This window comes from Triticum urartu, chromosome 1A (genome assembly GCF_056163025.1).
Source record: "Triticum urartu cultivar PI428250 chromosome 1A, HENAU_Tu73, whole genome shotgun sequence".
Taxonomy (NCBI): Eukaryota; Viridiplantae; Streptophyta; class Magnoliopsida; order Poales; family Poaceae; genus Triticum; species Triticum urartu.
Genome location: NC_141873.1, coordinates 308553383 through 308575537, shown reverse-complemented (window position 1 = coordinate 308575537; position 22155 = coordinate 308553383). Strand labels below are relative to the sequence as shown.

Below are 22155 nucleotides of genomic sequence, written 5' to 3'. Positions count from 1 at the left end.
CCGCGCTCGGGTCCAGGCGACCCGTCGCCCGCGCCTGTAACCCCTGCCCAGCGCTCGCTAAGGCCCTGGGCCATTGACACGTGGGGCCTGCCCCTGTTAAAGAATGAAAACAAAAAAGATTAAAAAAATATAATTAATTAATTAATTAAACCTATTTAATTGACCTAATTAGCTAATTAACTTAACTAATATGTTAACTAGACTAATTAACTTGGTTAATTACCTAACAGTCAATGACACATGGACCCAGTGCACTATTTAGATAGATAAGGTTAGTTTGATCTATCAGGCACTAACATGTGGGTCCCATTGACCCCTTTGGCCAGTCAATGGTCCCAGTTGACTGCTGACTGGGCGGTCAACTAGACCCCACCTGTCAGCCTAAGAGGTGAACTTATGGGTACACTCTCTGTGTACCCGTAGCATTTTACCCATTTTATTTCGAATTTATATAATTCCAGAAATGCATTAAAACTTTGAAAAATCATATAAAATAAACCATAACTCAGATGGAAAAAGTTTGTACATGAAAGTTTCTCAGAACGACGAGACAAATCCGGATACGCAGCCCGTTCGTCCGCCACACATCCCTAGCGTAGTGAACACGCAACTTTCCCCCTATGATTCATCTGTCCGAAAACGCGAAACACCAGGGATATTTTCACGGATGTTTCCCCCCTTCACCGGTATCACCTCATACCGCGTTAGGGCACACCTAGCACCGCTACTTGTCATGTCATGCATCGATATGCATCTGTTTGCATTGTATTCAATGTTTCTTCCCCCTCTTCTCTCGGGTAGACTACGAGACTGACGCCGCTGCTGGTGCTCCGATCGACTACGTTGTTGACGACCCTTCCTTCTTGCCAGAGCAACCAGGCAAGCCCCCCTGGATCACCAGATATCGCCTACTCTTCTCTCTACTGCTTGCATTAGGGTAGTGTAGCATGTTACTGCTTTCCGTTAATCATATCCTGATGCATAGCCTGTCATTGTTGCTACAGTTATTGATACCTTACCTGCAATCCTAAATGCTTAGTATAGGATGCTAGTTTATCATCAGTGGCCCTACATTCTTGTACGTCTGCCATGCTATACTATCGGGTCGTGATCACTCGGGAGGTGATCACGGGTATATACTTATATACATCTTATATGATACATGTGGTGACTAAAGTTGGGTCGGCTCGTAGAGTACCCGCGAGTGATTCACAGATTGGGTCCGAAAGGACGTTTGTCCTGACGGCCCTCTGAGTGAACCTTTGTGGCGGAGCGACAGGGTAGGTTGAGACCACCTAGGAGAGAGGTGGGCCTGGCCCTGGTCGGCGTCCGCGGTTATTTCAAAATAACACGCTTATAGAGATCTGGGTATTTGATCTGAGTCTGGCCATTGGGCTATACGCACTAACCAACTACGCGGGAACAGTTATGGGCACTCGACGTCGTGGTATCAGCCGAAGCCTTCTTGACGTCAGCGACTGGGCGGCGCGCGCCGGGTTGGACTGGAGCGCCTGCTCTTGTATAAGGGAGGCTAGGTCTGCTCGCCGGCCGCGTTCGCAACGTGCAGGAGTGCAATGGGTGATAGGCCCAGACCCCTGCGCCATAGGATTTAGACCGACGTGCTGACCTCTCTGTTGTGCCTAGGTAGGGCTGCGACGTGTTGATCTTCCGAGGCCGGGTATGACCTAGGAAAGTGTGTCCGAACAAAGGGGGTCGAGCGTGTTGGGAAATGTGGTGCACCCCTGCAGGGAAGTTTATCTATTTGAGTAGTCGTGTCCCTCGGTAAAAGGACGACCCGGAGTTGTACCTTGACCTTATGACAACTAGAACCGGATACTTAATAAAACACATCCTTCCAAGTGCCAGATACAACCGGTGATCGCTACTCACAAGGCGACGAGGGGAGGATCACCGGGTAGGATTATGCTATGCGATGATACTTGGTTAACTTACCATCTACTCTCTTCTACTGCTTCAAGATGGAGGTTGCCAGAAGCGTAGTCTTCGATAGGCCTAGCTATCCCCCTCTTATTCTAGCATTCTGTAGTTCAGTCCACATATACTACCCCCCCTTTCATTGATACCAATGCATATGTAGTGTAGCTCCTTGCTTGCGAGTACTTGGATGAGTACTCACGGTTGCTTTACTCCCCCTTCCCCCCCTTTCTATACCCGATTGTTGCGACCAGACGATGGAGTCCAGGAGCCAGACGCCATCGTCGACGACGAATCCTACTACACTGGAGGTGCCTACTACTACGTGCAGGCCGCTGACGATGACCAGGAGTAGTTTAGGAGGATCCCGGGCAGGAGTCATGCGCCTCTTTCAATATGTATCCCAGTTTGTGCTAGCCTTCTTAAGGCAAACTTGTTTAACTTATGTCTGTACTCAGATATTGTTGCTTCCGCTGACTCGTCTATGATCGAGCTCTTGTATTCAAGCCCTCGAGGCCCCTGGCTTGTAATATGATGCTTGTATGACTTATTTTTATTTGTAGAGTTGTGTTGTGATATCTTCCCGTGAGTCCCTGATCTTGATCGTACACGTTTGCGTGTATGATTAGTGTATTATTGAATCGGGGGCATCACAAGTTGGTATCAGAGCCGACTACCTGTAGGAATCCCCCTTCCATACTCCTTGGCCGAAGTTGAGTCTAGTCGATGAATATTATTTTACTAACTTGGCTGTGTGGCCCATGGGCCCACGTCGCCATTGGGTGGTATTAAGATCTTTTATTCCTCGTCTATACTCTAGGGCTCTGATCTCTCTTCTATTTGGGTTAAATGAATTTTGCTAAATTTAACATTAGGGTCTTGTGATCACTTTCACCCGGAGAACACCTTATTACCGATGATCGTCTGCTGCACCAAAAGATTCTGAGGTTACTCTACGATGTTCTCCCGAGACACTTGTACCCACCGCCTTTGCAAATTCCCTACCTATGTTATATCCTTATTGATAACTGCATACATCTGGCATTCTTACATTCAATCCCATTGATCTTGTTATTACAAGATGCCCCGAACTGCTCTCCGTTGTTCTGAGAATCCTTTGAGCTTACTGCCTTGCAGTTCTTGCCACATGAATACCCTCTACGAATAATTCCTCGCACTTACTAAGTATCTGCTCTTCCCCTGTTGTTCATATGATTCCCAATACACATTGAAATACTATCTGATCTTTCGGTAATCCTCTACCCGCAAATACTTGTATGCTTGCATTATGGTTGCGTTCCACATGGTTAGCAATATTCATAGTATCCCTTGTCATTATCATTTTGAGTCCCTTGATTCATCCTCCCAGCTCATACAACATTTTAAACATGAGCTAGATCTCGACCAATCAAATTTCCATCGATTGTACCCTTAAGGCTATTCTACCTATCCATCCCTAATCAGAGCATTGCTTCTCATTCCTTGTCTTAGAATTCATAATTCCTTTGCAATTGAGCTTTGAGTAGTCAGTTGTTTCTATAATTTGATCTCCTTGCATTCTTTCTTCCTCTGATATACCGATACTCGCATCAGCTCCATTGTAGACCATAAGACCCCTTGTTGGATTATTATCCGACAGTGTCCTTCATATTCAATAACCTTGTGAACCTTTCCATGGGTATATAATGCCTTTGGTAAATTGTATCCTCTGCTTTGTTAACAATGCTCTACTTTTGAGCTTGTATTATTTACTTCGAAGTTTGTGGTATATGTTCCTAAGAGGCCCAAATGGGTTGAACCTATGCCTTTTCGAATCTATGTGAACCCCAAAACTACTACGGGTCATACTCTACTAGTGTTATGTCAGATAAAATTTCAATATTACAACTTCTTCGAAAATGAGAAGAGAGTGAAAGGTTATGCATTGGAGAAGTGGGAGTCGACCTTGAACTTTGTGTTCATGCCCATGGACCCGATGTGGAACTTATCATGGAAGCTTCTTGCAAAATACTTAATCATTTGGGTAATTCTTTCGGTGTCATTAAATTGGATCCCCTGCAGCTATGGTTCCAACCATATTGTTCTTCTTTGATCCCATTTCTCGGACAAGTTGAAGTACTTGTCTTTTGCAGATTGATGCACCTATCCAACCTTTACTTTGATCTACCATCGAGTATTACACTCTCGTATCTCGAGAATATCTTGGAACCGCATAACTTCTTATGGGTTCTTCATCAATTGATTATTTCTCACTGATTCCATTTTCCTGGGTTCTGGGTTGTCGTCAACCGAGGACACTGATATGTGAACCAATTCCGCACTCCAACTCAATAACTCTTAAGTAATTTTCGTTGCTTATGAGTTTATTAATCCTTTAAGTCATTCCTAGCCTGGTCGGCTATATCATTATCGTGCTAAATTTTAACCGTGCTACCTGGTCCTTATTCCCGGAGCACAACTTTTGACGATGAGCAGAACTTACGTCGATCTTCCTTGTCATATCATTTCACCTTGAACATCAAGCTTGATTATGAGTTTGTGTCGTATCCGTGGTTCCAATAACCCTTCGCTTCACCATTGCTTTTGCTTGATGTCGTCGTTGATCGATTACATCTTCATGAAACCTCTCGACAAATGTATCGTGATCATCATCAACATTTCGAGCTCTTCCAGAATATCAGTCGAATTCTTGATGGGAAATACCATCCTTGCCCCTTGATGATTTCTGTTATCAACGACTACCTTATTTCCTTCGTGTTTTGTGTTATACCTTGAATTCCTTGCTATCCAACATTTGTTCTTCTTTACCTTGGAGTATTACCATCTTTTATGTCAAGAATGCCGCGAGAATTTCACCACCTCTCAAGAAATTCTTGATATAGTAATACTTATCGCCATCTCCATTCATTTTTTGTCTCCGTGTTGTTTCTAACCGGAATACCAACAAATGGACCATGAGGTGTAAAATTCAAAATTTCTAGCAACCCTATTGCTTCGAAGTTAATGGTCGACATTTCATTCTTAGACCATTGGTTGTCGAATCATCATTCTGACATTGTTCATGCTACCTAAGCCCATATTCCGGGTGCACCTTTCAACCAATGTTTAATTGGGTATGTTTTCCTCGAGCATTCATCATTATACTATTTGATCTGACAAATGTTATCTCCTTGTTCACATAATTGTGGAAATCCATCCTTTGGAAATCTTGATGAATTGTCGCTGAGTCCATCAGCCACCTCCTCATCCTCTCCTTGCTTAAATGATGAACTCTTGTTTTGGAACTCGCTTCCATAGTTCATTTCTAGAGAATCTTACAATGACATCTCATCCATTTGTGTTGCACCTTTTCTTCTCAGGCATCCCGAGTCTGAGGTATCCTGACACCAATCAGGTATGTATCTCAGTCAGATATGATGGTTGGAACCTATTTCCAAGAGTTCTAACATTGGTCTTTATAAGACCCGGTAAGGTGATGTCATGCCTAGCACACCTGGCCGGAGAACCTATTGTTATAGTTTCCTATTTAGCAAGGTTAACTATTCTTCCATGAGGAAATTGTAAGACTTATTCTATAAGTTATTCCTGATGAATCCCTTGAGTATCCAAGGTCCAAACTTGCTTGCAGACCATGTCAATCCTATCTTGAAGCATGTCTGTGGTACTTCGATCTTGAATACGAACATTTGAAGCACAAATGCTAAATTTTCTTTATCAAATTATCCAAACATAGTTGTATGGGTAATGTCATGAAATTTCTCTCCCCTTACCTAAAGAGTTTTCTACATTATATCCTATCATGGATATCATGCTCTGCTTGCTCTTGGAAAGGATATACCCTTGAAATATGTGTTTAAACACCTTTTCCTTTCCATTGTTTTGTTTAGTCTAATGATCACCTTTTTCTTCCCATTGTTTTGTTTAATCTTTCTTGTAACCTAACATATCTGAGCAGTGGTAATTCCCTGCTTATGTAAACACCTCAATGTACAAACTCTGTCAGAAGACCTTGTTACTATTGTTGATGACATTTCGGTAGCCGGCGATGGACAAGAACTTTGCCTATTGGTCTGCCTTGTCTTAACGAGCAGGAAAATGGTTCTCTTCGTCTCTCGCCCTTGGTGCCAACGTTGTTGCCAACATAACTGACAGGTTGTCCTCTGACCTGCCTTGCCATCATGGCCATGCAAAATGTTAGCGCCTCCCTACTTTTAACTCACATGGTGGGCCCATAACCCACAGTTCCACAAGATCGAAACCTGACTCTCTTGTACATCCCCGCCCCCAAGGTTATTCCTCACGCTTGGCTTTGTATGTAAATCATGAGCCACTTACCTAGTGATCTATTCTAGTCTCAGAAGAAATACTTATTCTCGATGCTTTGAACCCCTTTCACACTGTTTTAGACATCGAACGATTGTCCATCCGCTTGAAGCTTCTTATTACTCCTTACCTTGCTCTCAATGACTTTCCTGAATTTCAACCCGAGAGATGCCTCTCTGCCACGTTCACTGAGATAGCCCCCAGGTACCTACCTTGTGTTGAGCTCCGTCCTTCCCGAGTCTTTCCCCCTTACTCTACCTCCTAAATCTCGGGACTTTCAACCCGAGAGATGCCTCTCTGCCACGTTCACTGAGATAGCCCCCAGGTACCTACCTTGTGTTGAGCTCCGTCCTTCCCGAGTCTTTCCCCCTTACTCTACCTCCTAAATCTCGGGACGAGATTTCTTGTAGTGGAGGAGAATTGTGACGCCCGGATAATCAAGCTATAGTAACTCTCTACTAATGAAGCTACGTCACCATGATTACGGTTGTTAAACTCGCGATGATTCAAACCCACTCAATGTTCAAAACGAAAATGGAGTCAACGGTAGAAGTTTTCAAATGTTGAAGCTAAAATGTTCAAAGTGTGGCAAATGGTCACCGGATATTTTTCATGATGAAACCTTTTTCTTTAAGTATCTAATTGCCCAAAAACAATTAAACAGGGCCACGATAATAATTTAAATGCTTTTCTAAATTATTAAAATTCCCAAAACTTTCCATTTACCACTCAAACTTTTTGTGGGAGTGCTATATATTGCAATGGTAATAACATGACCAGTTGGATATTTTACAAAAGCCAAATAGTGGCTAAAGAAAATACAAGACAGAAGAAAAGGTGAAAACAGAAAAGAAAACAAATAAAATCTAAAGTGCCATGTGCACTTGGGCCTACTAGCATTAGTGACAGCACAGCCCACCAAGCCGCCATCTCCAACCTCTGTTCACAGAGGGCGTCGTGGACGCACACGCCGCGTCCATGGCCATGGATGGCCACATGGCGTCCATCCCGTGCCTCCCCTGGTGGATAAGGCCACCCCAAAGCCTAGCTCATCTACCCCCCTCGCTCACTCCCTCTCCCTTGTCTGATCCAGCCACACTCACGAGCCACCATCGTCGTGCCACCATCGCTGTCGCGGTTATCGACCTCCCGCTCGCCTAAAAATTTGTCCGGAAGGACCGCCGTCGACCACTTCTTCTTCCTTGGTACTTCGTTCATCGAGAACACAACCACAACGACGGCATCGACCGGCTCCCCCAACCTCGGTCGCCACCATCTCACCGTCGTCCCGCAAGCTCCGGCCGTCCCCAACCCCCTCGAGCTCATCCACGACCACCCCGTAGTGAGCCCTCCTCCGGTTCCCCGCTTCCCCTCCTGTTTTCTTCTTGGCGTAGGCCGCCGGATCCTCCTACGACCAAGTTCGCGCTCGCCATGCCCGATCTGCGTCCCGTGCCTGCCTTCGCCCTAGCTGCGACTTGCATGTGCGCGCACGCCTGCGTGCCCACCCTCTGCTCTGTTGTAGCCGCTCCACATCGCGCCGTTGCTGTTGTCGCCGTGCAACGCACGCATCTACTGCTGCATCCGGCGGCTCGCTACTGCTACCACTGCCTTGCACAGCCGCTCGCGCCACCCGCCCATGGCGGGCTCGCCCGTCGCTCGTTCGTTCGCACGCGCCCGGCCGCCCTGCCTCCCCGTGCTGCCTCGCCGCCCCCTTCTCACGTCGCAAGTGAGGCTTCCCTCTACCCCCCCTTCCCTCTGTCTCCCACACGCACTGCGCCCGCGCTGTCCACCGTCGCCGCAGTCACCGCGCCACCCCCCTCCCCGCGTGTCCCTGGAGCCCCGCGGTCGCCACCCATGGCCTCACCCTCCCCTGCCTGGCATCGCCGCCTACTGTTGCTGCTTCTCCCCCGCGCTGCTCTGTGCCGTGCGTCGTGCCCACTGGCCGCTCCCGGCCTGCCGCTTCCCAGCGCCAGCGCGCCGCCACTAACCCGTGCACCATCCCCGTGCGCGCCCACCGCCGCCACTCCCGCCGGACCACCGGCTCTGCCCGCGCCGCCCGACTACGTTTCCTGCCCCGCGCCGCCCCTGTCCGCTGCGCGCGCTCGTTGTCGTCTTCGCCTGCCGCGGCCGGTAGGAGGGCCACGCCGTGGTCACGGCTAACCTGCGCTCGGCGCCCCAGCCTCGCCGCCGACCCTCCCGCCCGCGCCCGGGTCCAGGCGACCCGGCGCCCGCGCCCGTAACCCCTGCCCAGCGCCCGCTAAGGCCCTGGGCCATTGACACATGGGGCCCACCCCTGTTAAAGAATGAAAACAAAAAAACATTAAAGAAATATAATTAATTAATTAATTAAACCTATTTAATTAACCTAATTAGCTAATTAACTTAACTAATCCGTTAACTAGACTAATTAACTTGATTAATTACCTAACAATCAATGACACGTGGACCCATTGCACTATTTAGATAAATAAGGTTAGTTTAATCTATCAGCCACTAACATGTGGGTCCTGTTGACCCCTTTGACCAGTCAACTGCCCCAGTTGACTGCTGACTGGGCGGTCAACTGGACCCCACCTGTCAGCCTAAGAGGTGAACGTATGGGTACACTCTCTGTGTACCCGTAGCATTTTACGCATTTTATTTCGAATTTATATAATTAAAAAAATTCATTAAAACTTTGAAAAATCATATAAAATAAACCGTAGCTCAGATGGAAAAACTTTGTACATGAAAGTTGCTCAGAACGACGAGACGAATCCGGATACGCAGCTCGTTCGTCCGCCACGCATCCCTAGCATAGCGAACACACAACTTTCCCCCTCTAATTCATCTGTCCGAAAACGCGAAACACCAGGGATATTTTCCCGGATGTTTCCCCCCTTCACCGGTATCATCTCATACCGCGTTAGGGCACACCTAGCACCGCTACTTGTCATGTCATGCATCGATATGCATCTGTTTGCATTGTATTCATTGTTTCTTCCCCCTCTTCTCTCCGGTAGACTACGAGACTGACGCCGGTGCTGGTGCTCCGATCGACTACGTTGTTGACGACCCTTCCTTCTTGCCAGAGCAACCAGGCAAGCCCCCCTGGATCACCAGATATCGCCTACTCTTCTCTCTACTGCTTGCATTAGAGTAGTGTAGCATGTTACCGCTTTCTGTTAATCATATCCTGATGCATAGCCTGTCATTGTTGCTACAGTTATTGATACCTTACCTGCAATACTAAATGCTTAGTATAGGATGCTAGTTTATCATCAGTGGCCCTACATTCTTGTCCGTCCACCATGCTATACTATCGGGCCGTGATCACTCAGGAGGTGATCACGGGTATATACTTATATACATCTTATATGGTACCTGTGGTGACTAAAGTCGGGTCGGCTCATAGAGTACCCGCGAGTGATTCACGGATTGGGTCCGAAAGGACGTTTGTCCTGACGGCCCTCTGAGTGAACCTTTGTGGCGGAGCGACAGGGTAGGTTGAGACCACCTAGGAGAGAGGTGGGCCTGGCCCTGGTCGGTGTCCGCGGTTATTTCAAAATAACACGCTTATAGAGATCTGGGTATTTGATCTGAGTCTGGCCATTGGCCTATACGCACTAACCAACTACGCGGGAACAGTTATGGGCACTCGACGTCGTGGTATCAGCCGAAGCCTTCTTGACGTCAGCGACTGGGCGGCACGCGCCGTGTTGGATTGGAACGCCTGCTCTTGTATAAGGGAGGCTAGGTCTGCTCGCCGGCCGCGTTCACATCGTGCAGGTGTGCAATGGGCGATGGGCCCAGACCCCTGCGCCATAGGATTTAGACTGGCGTAATGACCTCTCTGTTGTGCCTAGGTAGGGCTACGATGTGTTGATCTTCCGAGGCCGGGCATGACCCAGGAAAGTGTGTCCGGACAAAGGGGATCGAGCGTGTTGGGAAATGTGGTGCACCCCTGCAGGGAAGTTTATCTATTCAAGTAGCCATGTCCCTCGGTAAAAGGACGACCCGGAGTTGTACCTTGACCATATGACAACTAGAATCGGATACTTAATAAAACACATCCTTCCAAGTGCCAGATACAACCGGTGATCCCTCTCTCACAAGAAGACGAGGGGAGGATCACCGGGTAGGATTATGCTATGCGATGATACTTGGTTAACTTACCATCTACTCTTTTCTACTGCTTTAATATGGAGGTTGCCAGAAGCGTGGTCTTCGATAGCCCTAGCTATCCCCCTCTTATTCTGGCATTCTGTAGTTCAGTCCACATATACTACCCCCCTTTTATTGATACCAATGCATATGTAGTGTAGCTCCTTGCTTGCGAGTACTTTGGATGAGTACTCACGGTTGCTTTTCTCCCCCTTTTCCCCTTTCTATACCCGATTGTTGCGACCAGACGATGGAGTCCAGGAGCCAGACGCCACTGTCGACGACGACTCCTACTACACTGGAGGTGCCTACTACTACATGCAGGACGCTGACGATGACCAGGAGTAGTTTAGGAGGATCACAGGCAGGAGGCATGCGCCTCTTTCGATATGTATCCCAGTTTGTGCTAGCCTTCTTAAGGCAAACTTGTTTAACTTATGTCTGTACTCAGATATTGTTGCTTCCGCTGACTGGTCTATGATCGAGCTCTTGTATTCTAGTCCTCGAGGCCCCTGGCTTGTAATATGATGCTTGTATGACTTATTTTTATTTGTAGAGTTGTGTTGTGATATCTTCACGTGAGTCCCTGATCTTAATTGTACATGTTTGCGTGTATGATTAGTGTACGATTGAATCGGGGGCGTCACAATGTATCCCCCAACTTATGCCTTGGACTATATATACTTGTCCCTTAGCTCCGTACTAGGGTCAGCACTGGTTTAGCTCATATGTGAGATAGAGCTTTGCTCATCCATTACGGATCTACTCCACAAGAGGGACCGCGGCCCCTCTTCGGAGAAGATCCCCTTGGATTCAAGAACCCCTCTTGGGTGGCCCCATCAAGACCTCCTCACGGAGAAGAACCGGTTACCCTCTGTGTCGTCCTTTGTTGGATTTGGATCGTGTGTCTCTTTATGTTTCGAGGATCTAGCACATGTGTGACCGTATCTTGTTGGTTTGAGTGATTCTCTCGTGTTTCCCCCCGTTTTCTTCGTGTTCTTCGCGGGATCCGCTCCTTTCATGAAAAATCGGCCATCTAGGGTTCCACCCTACATCATCTTGGTATCATGAGCCACGTTGATCATGATTTCGGAGCCTCCCCTCTTCGTTTTCTAGCTTGATTTTGTTGAGTTCTTCCCCAATTTCGAAAATCCCCACAAAAAATAGCCTCAATTTTTTTTTATGATTTTTTGGTGTGATGAAGTTTTGTTGGATTTGATCCATTGATTCGTTGTGTCTTGAGTAGATTTAGCATCTCCCCAAGTTTCCCCACCTTCCATCCACAAAATCTCCGCAATTTTGCCCTCGAAATCATCCATTTCCGCCCCCAAAATTCGCCCGATCTAGTTCTGCGAATTTTCCTGACACCAGGGGTCTTCCGCCCCCCAAGCGGTACTACCGCTGAGCACCACAAGCGGTACTACCACCCTTCCAAGCGGTACTTCCGCCCCTCCTAGTTTCAGCCTCGGCTGATTGATAGTTTTGACTATAACTAATTCATCTGGAGTCCGATTTTCGCGTTCTTTAGCTTGTTGAGTAGCTATTGACATCCCCCATCTATGTAGATAGGTTACAACACCATTTGACTCCATCAAATTTTCGGAATTTTTTCATCTTTGCCTACGGCCACCACCATATCATCTGCATAACCACCACCGACTTCCGCAACCTAACCCATATTGATCCCCATAGCATTAGTGGTTGTTTGAGTTGTGATTTGAGTCTCCTAAGGTGTTTAGGATACTTAGGGACGGTTGCTTCTTCATCAACCACCACCATAACTTCCGCATAGGCTTGCCCACCATACACTTCCGCCACCCAAACTTAACCAATTTTGTTAGTGTTGTGAGTTGTGTCTCGTAAGGTGTTTCGGCTACTTATGGACCATGCTTCCAACTCCGATACCGTGTATAGCCCTTCATACCCTTCCGCCACCTTAACCCATTTTTGACCGGGTTTCCACCATAACTTCCGCAACCACCACCGCATTCCCGCTACCACCATTTTGACATTTGACATTTGAGATTTTGAGTTCGTGGTTTTTCCGTTTCCTAAGGTGTTTCGGCTAATTAGGGATGGGTCTACATCGACAACACCGCCACTCATCATCGCCACGAGGTCGTCATCGACTTTTACCACTTCACCATTATCCGTCCGTGGCTTACAAGCGAGAAACCCTCGACGGTAACCTCCATATCATCTTGGTATCATGGTATCCCTCCATTGTATATTCCCTTGCCATTGCATTGATAACCCCTAGCCCATTTTGCGTCACTTGCCTATCGAGACTAGCCATTTGAGTATTGCCGGCAACGTTACTTGTGCACATTAGTGATCTACACCATACATTGCATACATACCATATCATATTGGTATCATATCATCCCTTGTGTCACAAGATTGTTCCCATATATACCCAATTGCTATCTTGGTTTATGCATTTCGCAAAGTGGCATACAAAAAAAGAATAAGCTTTTAAGAAAAATAGAAAGAGCAAAGAAGCTTGTAAGCAAGTGTCATAGCATCATACCACATTGCATATAAGATTGTCATATCCGATCATCTTGAATAATCTTGTGCTAAAGCACCGAAACATACATACATAGCATACTTGGGATAGAAGTTCATACATTTTGTATCTTATAGGTTCTGCACAAGTGTCGTATCCGCCTATAGAACAATCATGCTAGCGTCTCTCTTGAGTTGTGAAACGCGAGCGTTTCCGTGGATTCCACATTTTGTGCTCATTCCTTGGTTGCACGACCCCATTTATCTATCCTTGTGTGTGTTTCCATGTGTCATATTTGCTATTGGTCTACTTGTTACATTTGCGAATTTGTGAATCTCTTTCAATATTATTGACTCTTGCTAACATTTTTCATCAAATTTTTGTGCCACTATCCTCACCGAGCTCCACCATTAGCCTTATTTGTGTAGGTGTGAGAAACCAACAAGAATTGATACCAATTGTGCCATTTTCTTTTTACATCATTGAGTGATCATTGATCCATCTTCAACATCGGTCAAGGTACATTTTGTATAGTTCTTCTCCTTTCTCCACTCATATTTGCTCGAGTATTGTGATGGATAGGCAAGGCATTTCATCTCCCGTCTTTCACAACAACGACGGCGTGAACAACTACATCACCAAAGCGTCAATTTTTGATCTACAATGACAAATGCAAGGTGCACAATCAAGATTGCGAGAGCGCATCGAGAACCTCTCCATCGACATTCGTCACTCCGAAGCAAGGAAAAGGGACTACATCGACAATAAGCTTTCCGCACAAAAAGAGGAGCAAGATGCAAGGATGGAGGAGATTCGGACCTTGTTGATCAACCGTTCTTCCCCTTCATCATCCTCAAGGCGGCGACATTCAAGTCACAAGTCTTCGGAGCGCAAAAATGATGCAAGCGCAAGTCGTCCACGTCCACATCTCCATGGCGACCACCATCACGTTCGTGATCCACATCATCATGAAGGGAAAATCACCTCCAAGCATCATGTGCACGACGACGACAAACGACATCTACTACGAGCTCAAGCACGACAACGACACCATCATCACGAAGATGCTCATCAAGCGCAAATGCACAAGTCCCAGCAAGCCCTACTTCATGCCAAGTCCAAACTTCATGAGCACAAGAGAAGACCGCGAGACACCACCAAAAGAATGCGATGACTACTACCACCACCACTTCGGCATCTTCGCCAAGTGCTATCAAGGCATCTTCGCCTTTGGACGTACGGCATCTTCGCCTACTTCCCGGGAGTTCGCCTACATCGACATCTTCAACAACGAGGTGACCACCTACGAGCGAGGGCGACACTTCCATCTTCGGAAGCGCCTCAAGGAAGATGGCTGAGCATGGGAAATTCCCGTCGGTCATGGAGTCGAGCTACGAGGTGCCACATCATATGGGCCTCCTACAACAAGACGGCGACAAGACGGTCGAGCAAGGGCCATCCCCTTCGACCACAACAACGAGTGCGAACCTCTTCAACAACATGAACACGGCGCCCCAACGGGACTCATACTCCGAGTCAAGCTACGAGACCGCACATGAGACCTTATCTTTGATCTTAGAGGAGAGTGATGATGTGCCATCTTCGGCTTTCATCCACGGCTACGACTACGACATGATTGAGCATGGAGACATTTGCACCTACATCTCTCCGACACCCACATATGAAGAGATGCCCCAATTGCCATGTGAGGAGAGCCACCACCCCATGAGTGAGATGAGTGACTCCACTATACGTGACATTGAGAGCATTTTTTATGAGAGGATGAGTGTGATCACCACTAGCCCCACACATGAGAGCATGCCACACATCTTATGTGAGGTTGAGAACCATTTGAGTGACTCCACCAACCATATGAGTGAGAGCATCATACTGGGAGTGAGTGAGCCACAACACTTAGTGAGTGAGGTAGTTGACACGGCATGTGAGGCCACTATGATTTCTAATGACTTACCCTGTACTCCTAGTTTGTTTTCTTGTTTGGTGCTAGGTCTCCTACATGACGACACGCCTATCCTCGACGAGTCCATACCTCCAATGGAGACGATGATGGCCATGATGGACGATGATGCACCCCCACATGGTTCCATCAAGATGAAGATGACCACGACTCGGTCTTCGACACCTCACCTACAACACATGAGCGATGCTCCAAAGGTAACATAGATGATGGTGCTTCTCTTGTCCCACTAGTGTACTATCTCACCAATGATTGCTTGCATGATGTTGATCCACCTATTCCCATGCTTCATGCTAGTGCGAATTCCTCATGTCATGGCTTACCTGTTTACGATGAATATGATGATGAGCATGTTGATTTGCCTAGTTGTGATGCTATGCTCCATAGGATATCATGTGAAAATTCTATTGGTCACATCATGTTTGATAATCCTTTAAACTTGTCTTATGCTATGAGTGAGATTTTCCATATTGCATCATTTCAATCTCAACATAGTAACTATGCATGCCCCATTAAAATAAATCTCATTTGCACTTATGGCATAGATGACGAGATGATGGTCATTGGCTTTTGTTTTTCATGTGATGATATTGCTATGCTTCCTTTACATGATTTGCGCAATTCATCAACTATGCCATGCCATGATCACATTGTTCCGAATATGCTTTGTTTTGGATGTTGTCAATTTTCTCCATGTGATGTTTCTACTAATACTAATGAGGAGACCCCCATAGTTTCCTCATACATATTAGGAGATTTTGTTGCATTCCATACTTTGCATGATTCCCATAATTGTGTGCACCGTATGCATTCCATGAATAACAATGCTCTACATATTTCGCATGATGCATTACACAATTTGAGTCTCCATTATGCTATACATAACAATAAACCTTTCATGATGGATGACATGTTTCTATATCACCCATCTCATTTATTTGAGCATTGGTTGTTTTGTGCTAACCAACACATGCACATGCGCATCATGATGAATGATGTGTACATATACCATGCACACACAATTTTCCCTTTGTCTTTGTTTTGTGCAGGTACTCACGTATACTCGTCAACCTCTCAATCCCAAGAGTTGACAAAACAAGCTCTTTAGAGCAATGATGACTTGGGATCCCGTGGATTATCATTCCCACCATTCCCTTCGTGCAAGGACTACACGCATCTCTTCTATTTGGCTCTCACACGGCTATGGGCAATAAACCACTTGTTACATTATGCCCATTTTATCGTGTTCACTTTGCATGTTATGCCTCTTTACATGACTTTGACATGCAATTGTGACCCTTGCTTGCATCTACCCGTGATTCACCATTATGCTTCTCCTATGTGTATTTACATGTTTGGCTGAGATCCGTGTTGCTATTGCCATGTTTACCATGTGCCACATGCTATTGATGCTTGTTGTGTTGGGAGAGTCATGATGTCCCATTGCTATTCACATATGGCCTCTCGCCAATACATTGATAATATTTTGCTCATATCTTGCTTTCATGCTTGTGATATGGCATGTGCATTATACATGCTCTCTATTGCACACATGACATGCTTGCCATGATTCCTCCTAGTATGATGTATATTCGCACTACTAGCTTGCTTTACTTGGTCATTATGATTGCTTGCTTTGTCGCATCACCCATGTTCCATTCTTACTCGCTTTCTTGGATTAATGACATATATGTTGATGCCTCTCACTTGATTTGTCATGATCATTGTCTTTCGTCTCCATTAGTTGCATCTCTCATATCACCTTGTATTGAGTGCCAACTTGCTATGCTTATTGATCATGGAGACTTGGACATATTACTTGGGAAGCATGCTTGTTTCCTTGAGCCTATTGTATTTGGTTGTTCTTGCATCATATGCCTCCATACTATGAAATGCTCACTTGTCCTTTTTTATGATGAGCATGATGCATACACTTGTTGGGTATCTTACCACATGAATGATAGGTTTTGCATTTCCGCTACCCTCATTTGTTTTTCTGAGTGTTTGTCATGTTCTTTCATTTCGATGGATTCATAAGGCATTACCATCATGAGACATATTGGTTATGTGAAGGCATACATGATGTGCAACTCCGACATCTTTGGGAACATTCATGAGGTGAACTCCTTCCCTTTGAGCCATCCTCAAGTACGCATATTGGATGGATCACTCTTTCATTGTTGTTTCCTTCTTGTTGTCTACATGATACATCTCGCGCATGGAGGAGCGACATTGGAGATTGGCTCTATGGACCTTCACACTGAGGAGCACTCGCACTTATTGGATGCACCTTCAGAACTCCACTTATGCCATGACATCAAGCATTGGTACATCAACACTCCTTTGACACATTGCACCAACACCCACATATTTGTTGATCGCGTGTTCAATTGTCATGCTCGATGGACATCTCATACTCATAACAAATTTGCATGGATTGATTTACATTATGATTGCCTTGTTTCATCTTGTATCCCCATGTCATCCATGATATATGAGCTTGTGCACTTCCTTAGCAAATTTGTTGTGATCTTCCTTGATGACATATTCATATATCATGATCATATTACCTACCATCAATTGCATGACAACATAATCACATTGAGCATCCATTGACATGTTCATGCTTTTCATAAACCAGCCCACTATGACATCATTTTGCATCATGGCTGTGTTGATCATATTCAAAATACATTAGTGTGCACAATGAATGTTTTTGCTCCCATGAATGCTTTGCATATCATTCTATATCATCTTGATAAGCTTCATGTGATTTGTCACGAAGAATCTTGCCGAACGGACTAATTTTTACATGATGGACACTTGTATTTCGTTTGTGTTTGCTCTTTTTGCATGTATACCACTCCGGCGACACCTTAGAGTACTTGGATTGCGCAATGTCTTCAACTCCGTCCAACTACAAGTCTGTCCACGACAACCGTTTCCATGGTGATGAGGATCATGATCTGAGGTCGAATCTTTCCCAAGGGAGGGGAGGTGATGCGGAACATCCTATGATCATCCCCATGTACACTACGAGTATTCCCCAAGCCCCAAGTGGACATACGATGAGACCCCCAACATGTGCCATTGGACACAAGGTGAACTCTCTCCTTGTTCAACTTACCTTGGACCCACATGAGACATGGCTACTACCTCAAACAAAGACACTTTGTGTGCCTAGGTACCAAGGAACCAACGAGGAGAAGGAATAGTGCAAGATGGACACCAAGAGCATGGACAGGGATTTTCCCAACGCAGAGATAGAGGTACTACCGGTCAACTACCGCCCCACTATTGGTCGACCGGTACAACCGCCCAACTACCGGTCAACTACCGGTCAAGCTTCTGTGATCGACCGGTGCAAGGCCGGTACAGCACCAGAATAACCGCTATATCCGCTAAAACCGGTACTACCGGCCCCATGACCGGTACTATCGCCCTGCCTGCGTGCGGTTGAAGGGGTTTCACCCATGTATCCCCCAACTTACCCCTTGGACTATATATACTTGTCCCTTAGCTCCGTACTAGGGTCAGCACTGGTTTAGCTCATATGTGAGATAGAACTTTGCTCTTCCATTACGGATCTACTCCACGAGAGAGATCACGGCCCCTCTTCGGAGAAGATCCCCTTGGATTCAAGACCCCCTCTTGGGTGGCCCCATCAAGATCTCCTCACGAAGAAGAACCGGTTACGCTATGTATCGTCCTTTGTTGGATTTGGATCGTGTATCTCTTTGTGTTTCGAGGATCTAGCACATGTGTGACCGTATCTTGTTGGTTTGAATGATTCTCTCGTGTTTCCCCTCATGTTTCCCCCCGTGTTCTTTGTGTTCTTCGCGGGATCCGCCCCTTTCGTGAAAGATCGGCCATCTAGGGTTTCACCCTACATCACATTGGGACAACATGCCAATGCATGCACGCACTACAGATTTGCTATCCGAACTTGATAATTGAAGGGCGTAAGTCACTAGGGGTGTATGACCGTGACCAATTGAATGAGGCACCAAAAGATAGATATTTTCTCCGTATCAAAATATAAGACGTATTTTGGTTTAGATTTAGACTAAAAAACGTTTTATATTTTGATACAGAAGGAGTAATACGCAGCTGCCAGTATCATATGAATTAGTGTGGTTAGAGCAGTCACAGCGAAATTAAACTTGCAATCTAAGACATCATCAGAATTTTATGCTTCAGTACCTCTGGAAGGTATGGCATAGAATATGCCAACGTTTCGCCATTTTGAGAATCACCATCGCCAACTTGTTGATAGAGCGAGTCCTTTCTTTTATTCACTCCATCTGCAACCCAACAAGCATGGTTAATAGCGCATCTAACATAATCAGATCAGAGAGAGGGGGAGAGAGCATAAACAGGCAACAATCTCTTGAAATCTTCTCCCAAAACCGAATTTTTAGTACAAAAGTGTGAGCACTCACCTAGTATGCGGTAGGAAAAAAAGTCTTTTAGATCTACACCTAGTATGCGGTAGGAAAAAAAATCTCCTCCCAAAACCGAATTTTTAACGAACAAACATGGATATGGATTAAAAGGAACTCAATTGAGACATAACCGACCCAAACAACAGTTCAATCTCAAACGAATTAAAATGTACTCTCTTCGTTCCGATTTACTAGTCAGAAAAATGGATTTATTTAGACATACTTTAGTTCTACATTTATCTATTTTTATTCATTTCTGCGACAAGTAATTCTGGACGAAGAGACTACATAGTATCCATCTGACACTAATCTAAATAATCGATTACCGAACTTACTACAGATAAAAAGAGCCATTTTTCATGACTGAAGAAAACAGCAACCGAGTGAAACGAATCAGAGAGAGGGCGAGCGAGTTGAGGCTTACTCCGGGCTAGGTTTTGGCAGCGACGCCCCTTCTGCTCCATGGTAGTAGACGCCGGCATCTCATCCCCAAGGGATCTTCTTGCCAAGAAATAACTTCGGATCCGTTCTCTCTCTCCGATCTACCCCTCTTCTGTATATATCGTCCGTCCTCCCGTCCCAAACTCGAACAAGTAAATCCGCTCAATTTCCTTGTGATTTCTTGCCCGATCCGATCCCCGCAAAATTCCGCCCTTACATAGCCCGTCTACTCTGGGAAATCCTGCTGAGCCCCGCGCCAAGCTCCTCCGCACCTCTACCGCGACGGCTGCTGGGTGGAGAGTGGAGACACGAGGGAGAAGAATTCCTCATTTGACACTGTTTTAAATTTTGTTTTCCTATTTAACATCGAAGAACTATTTCTTCCCTATATAACACCAACTTTAAATTTTGTTCCCAATATAACACTTCCGTACATTTTTTGACCTAATGGTGTTAAATGACATGTGAAATGACAAGTTTACCCCTGGCACTAGAAGGACCTAAGTCAGGTCAAAGTCATTCTCATTGGCTTCACCCGGCCCACAATCCGCTTGCACAAGAACACCGATATTGAAACTAAATCAACTCGTCTGTGTCCGTGTCTTGTTCGCATACATGTGTATGCATTGATTTCGTATACAATAGAGTTTGATACTCTGAAAAGGCAAGCTTGTGTTGGCAGTTGATATATAGGTACACTGAACCGTGACCCCAATCAGAAATACTAGCTAATTAAAAATCCCAAGGCACGACACGGTCTAAAAAAAATAAAAATAAATCCAAAGGCACGACACAGTTCTTTTGTAATCAACTCGGCGTGTCCTCGTATTTGTTCGCATATGTCGTGTGCGTGTTTCGTCTAGTCAAGCCGTCAATCAAGCAAGCCGGCGGCCATGTTGTTTTATACGTTCGTGTGCTGTGTGCATGCTAACTTAAGAAATCCATCGAGTAGGGAGTTAGCGTACGTGTGATCTCCAGAAATGTGACACCATTCTGTTACACTAACCATGGATTTCACCCTTTAAATAGGACAACAGAATAAATAAAAGAACTGAATAGATGTATGAGGGTAGAATTATCATTTCAGCGTCATTTAACATTGTTCACATAAAAAAAAGATGAAAGTGTTATATTGGGAACAAAATTTAAAGGCTGTGTTAGATAGGGAAGAAATATTTTTCCAGTATTAAATAGGGAATAAAAGTTTAAGCCAGTGTTAAATAAGGAATTCTCTCCACGAGGGAAGGCGGCGGTCAGCTAGTGTCATTATCTTCAGATAACGGACGATGAGGATCAAGATGATCGGATGGCTCACGTGGCTCGCCTTCCTCCGAACGTTTTACCGGCTGTTGTACCATTTCCAGTTTAGAGCATCTCCAATAGCCGCGCCAAAAAACGCGTGCGTGGTAAATTAGTTGTTTAGCGCGCGGGGAAAAAGGCGGCAGCTCACGCGCTACATTTGACGCGCCGTGTCCGGCGTACCAATAAATTGCAGCTCCCTCTGCCACTTTCTCCATCTCTCCATCGCCCTCTGTCGCCCTTTGCCGCCGACATGCCACCCACCGCGTCACCATGCTGCCTCGCCGTTGGGGAGCTTCGGCCTACCGGGGCGTCCGCGAGCGTCCGTACGGCACCTACTTCGCCGAGATTATGTCGGGCGGTGACATGCGCCTCCGCCTCGGAACCTTCGACACCGCCCAAGAGGGCGCCCGCACGTACGACGCTGCGGCGTGGCGCCTCCTGCGGTCCCATCAAGACATGAACTTCGCCGACGTGGCGATACGGGAGCGGGCACAGGAGTTGGCGCCTTTCCCGCAGTTTCTCACCGACGAGAATCGTCGCAAGCACCGGAGGCGGGAGTGTCGTCTCAGGCTGACCGAGATGGACGAGCAAGCAATGGTGTTGTGGAGGCATCGCTTCCCGGAAAACACCAACGAGGAACAGTTCTTCGCCCTGAGAAGGGCGAAGAGAAGGTAGGAGCGAGCCGCCTATCGCGAGGACAAGCGAACGCGGAGGGCGGTAGCTAAATACAACATCGCGCTAGGAGATGCATCCTCGTGAGACTCTAGCGACGAGCGGTTCCTTAACGCCTATGCACAGACGTCGGACGAGGACATCACCGAAACAGAGTCCGGGTCGGACGAATAGTACTAGTTTTTCGTTTTATTTTGTATTGTAGAAGTAGGCTATCGTAGAAGCAGACAGAGTCTAAGTCGGACGAACTATGAATTATTTATCGTAGGAGAAAACTATCTACGTAATAGGAAAACACAAATGAAATATAGCGCGCTTGCTAAAGCGGCTTGGGCGCATTTTAATTTGCGGCGGCCGCTGAAACCAACGCATCGTCGTACGTAAAAACTGGCTAATCTGATGGTGTA

General features: G+C 46.1%; 1 protein-coding gene and 1 pseudogene across 1 annotated transcript; one reads left to right on the top strand and one right to left on the bottom strand.

Moving 5' to 3' along the window:
* The window catches only part of LOC125506797 (putative FBD-associated F-box protein At5g56820), a 58253-nt pseudogene extending 36954 nt beyond the window's left edge, over positions 1–21299 (bottom strand).
* A 47-nt stretch (positions 21300–21346) lies between these two features.
* Positions 21347–21751, top strand: LOC147990993 (ethylene-responsive transcription factor 5-like). The gene has a single exon (XM_087538481.1). It carries the CDS (start codon positions 21347–21349, stop codon positions 21749–21751), a length of 405 nt encoding a protein of 134 aa, XP_087394607.1.
* Positions 21752–22155: the final 404 nt, after the last annotated feature.

What these genes read in the sequence shown, in the direction of transcription:
- LOC147990993 (XM_087538481.1), top strand. Translation starts at nt 21,347, where the DNA reads ATGCTGCCTCGCCGTTGGGGAGCTTCGGCCTACCGGGGCGTCCGCGAG.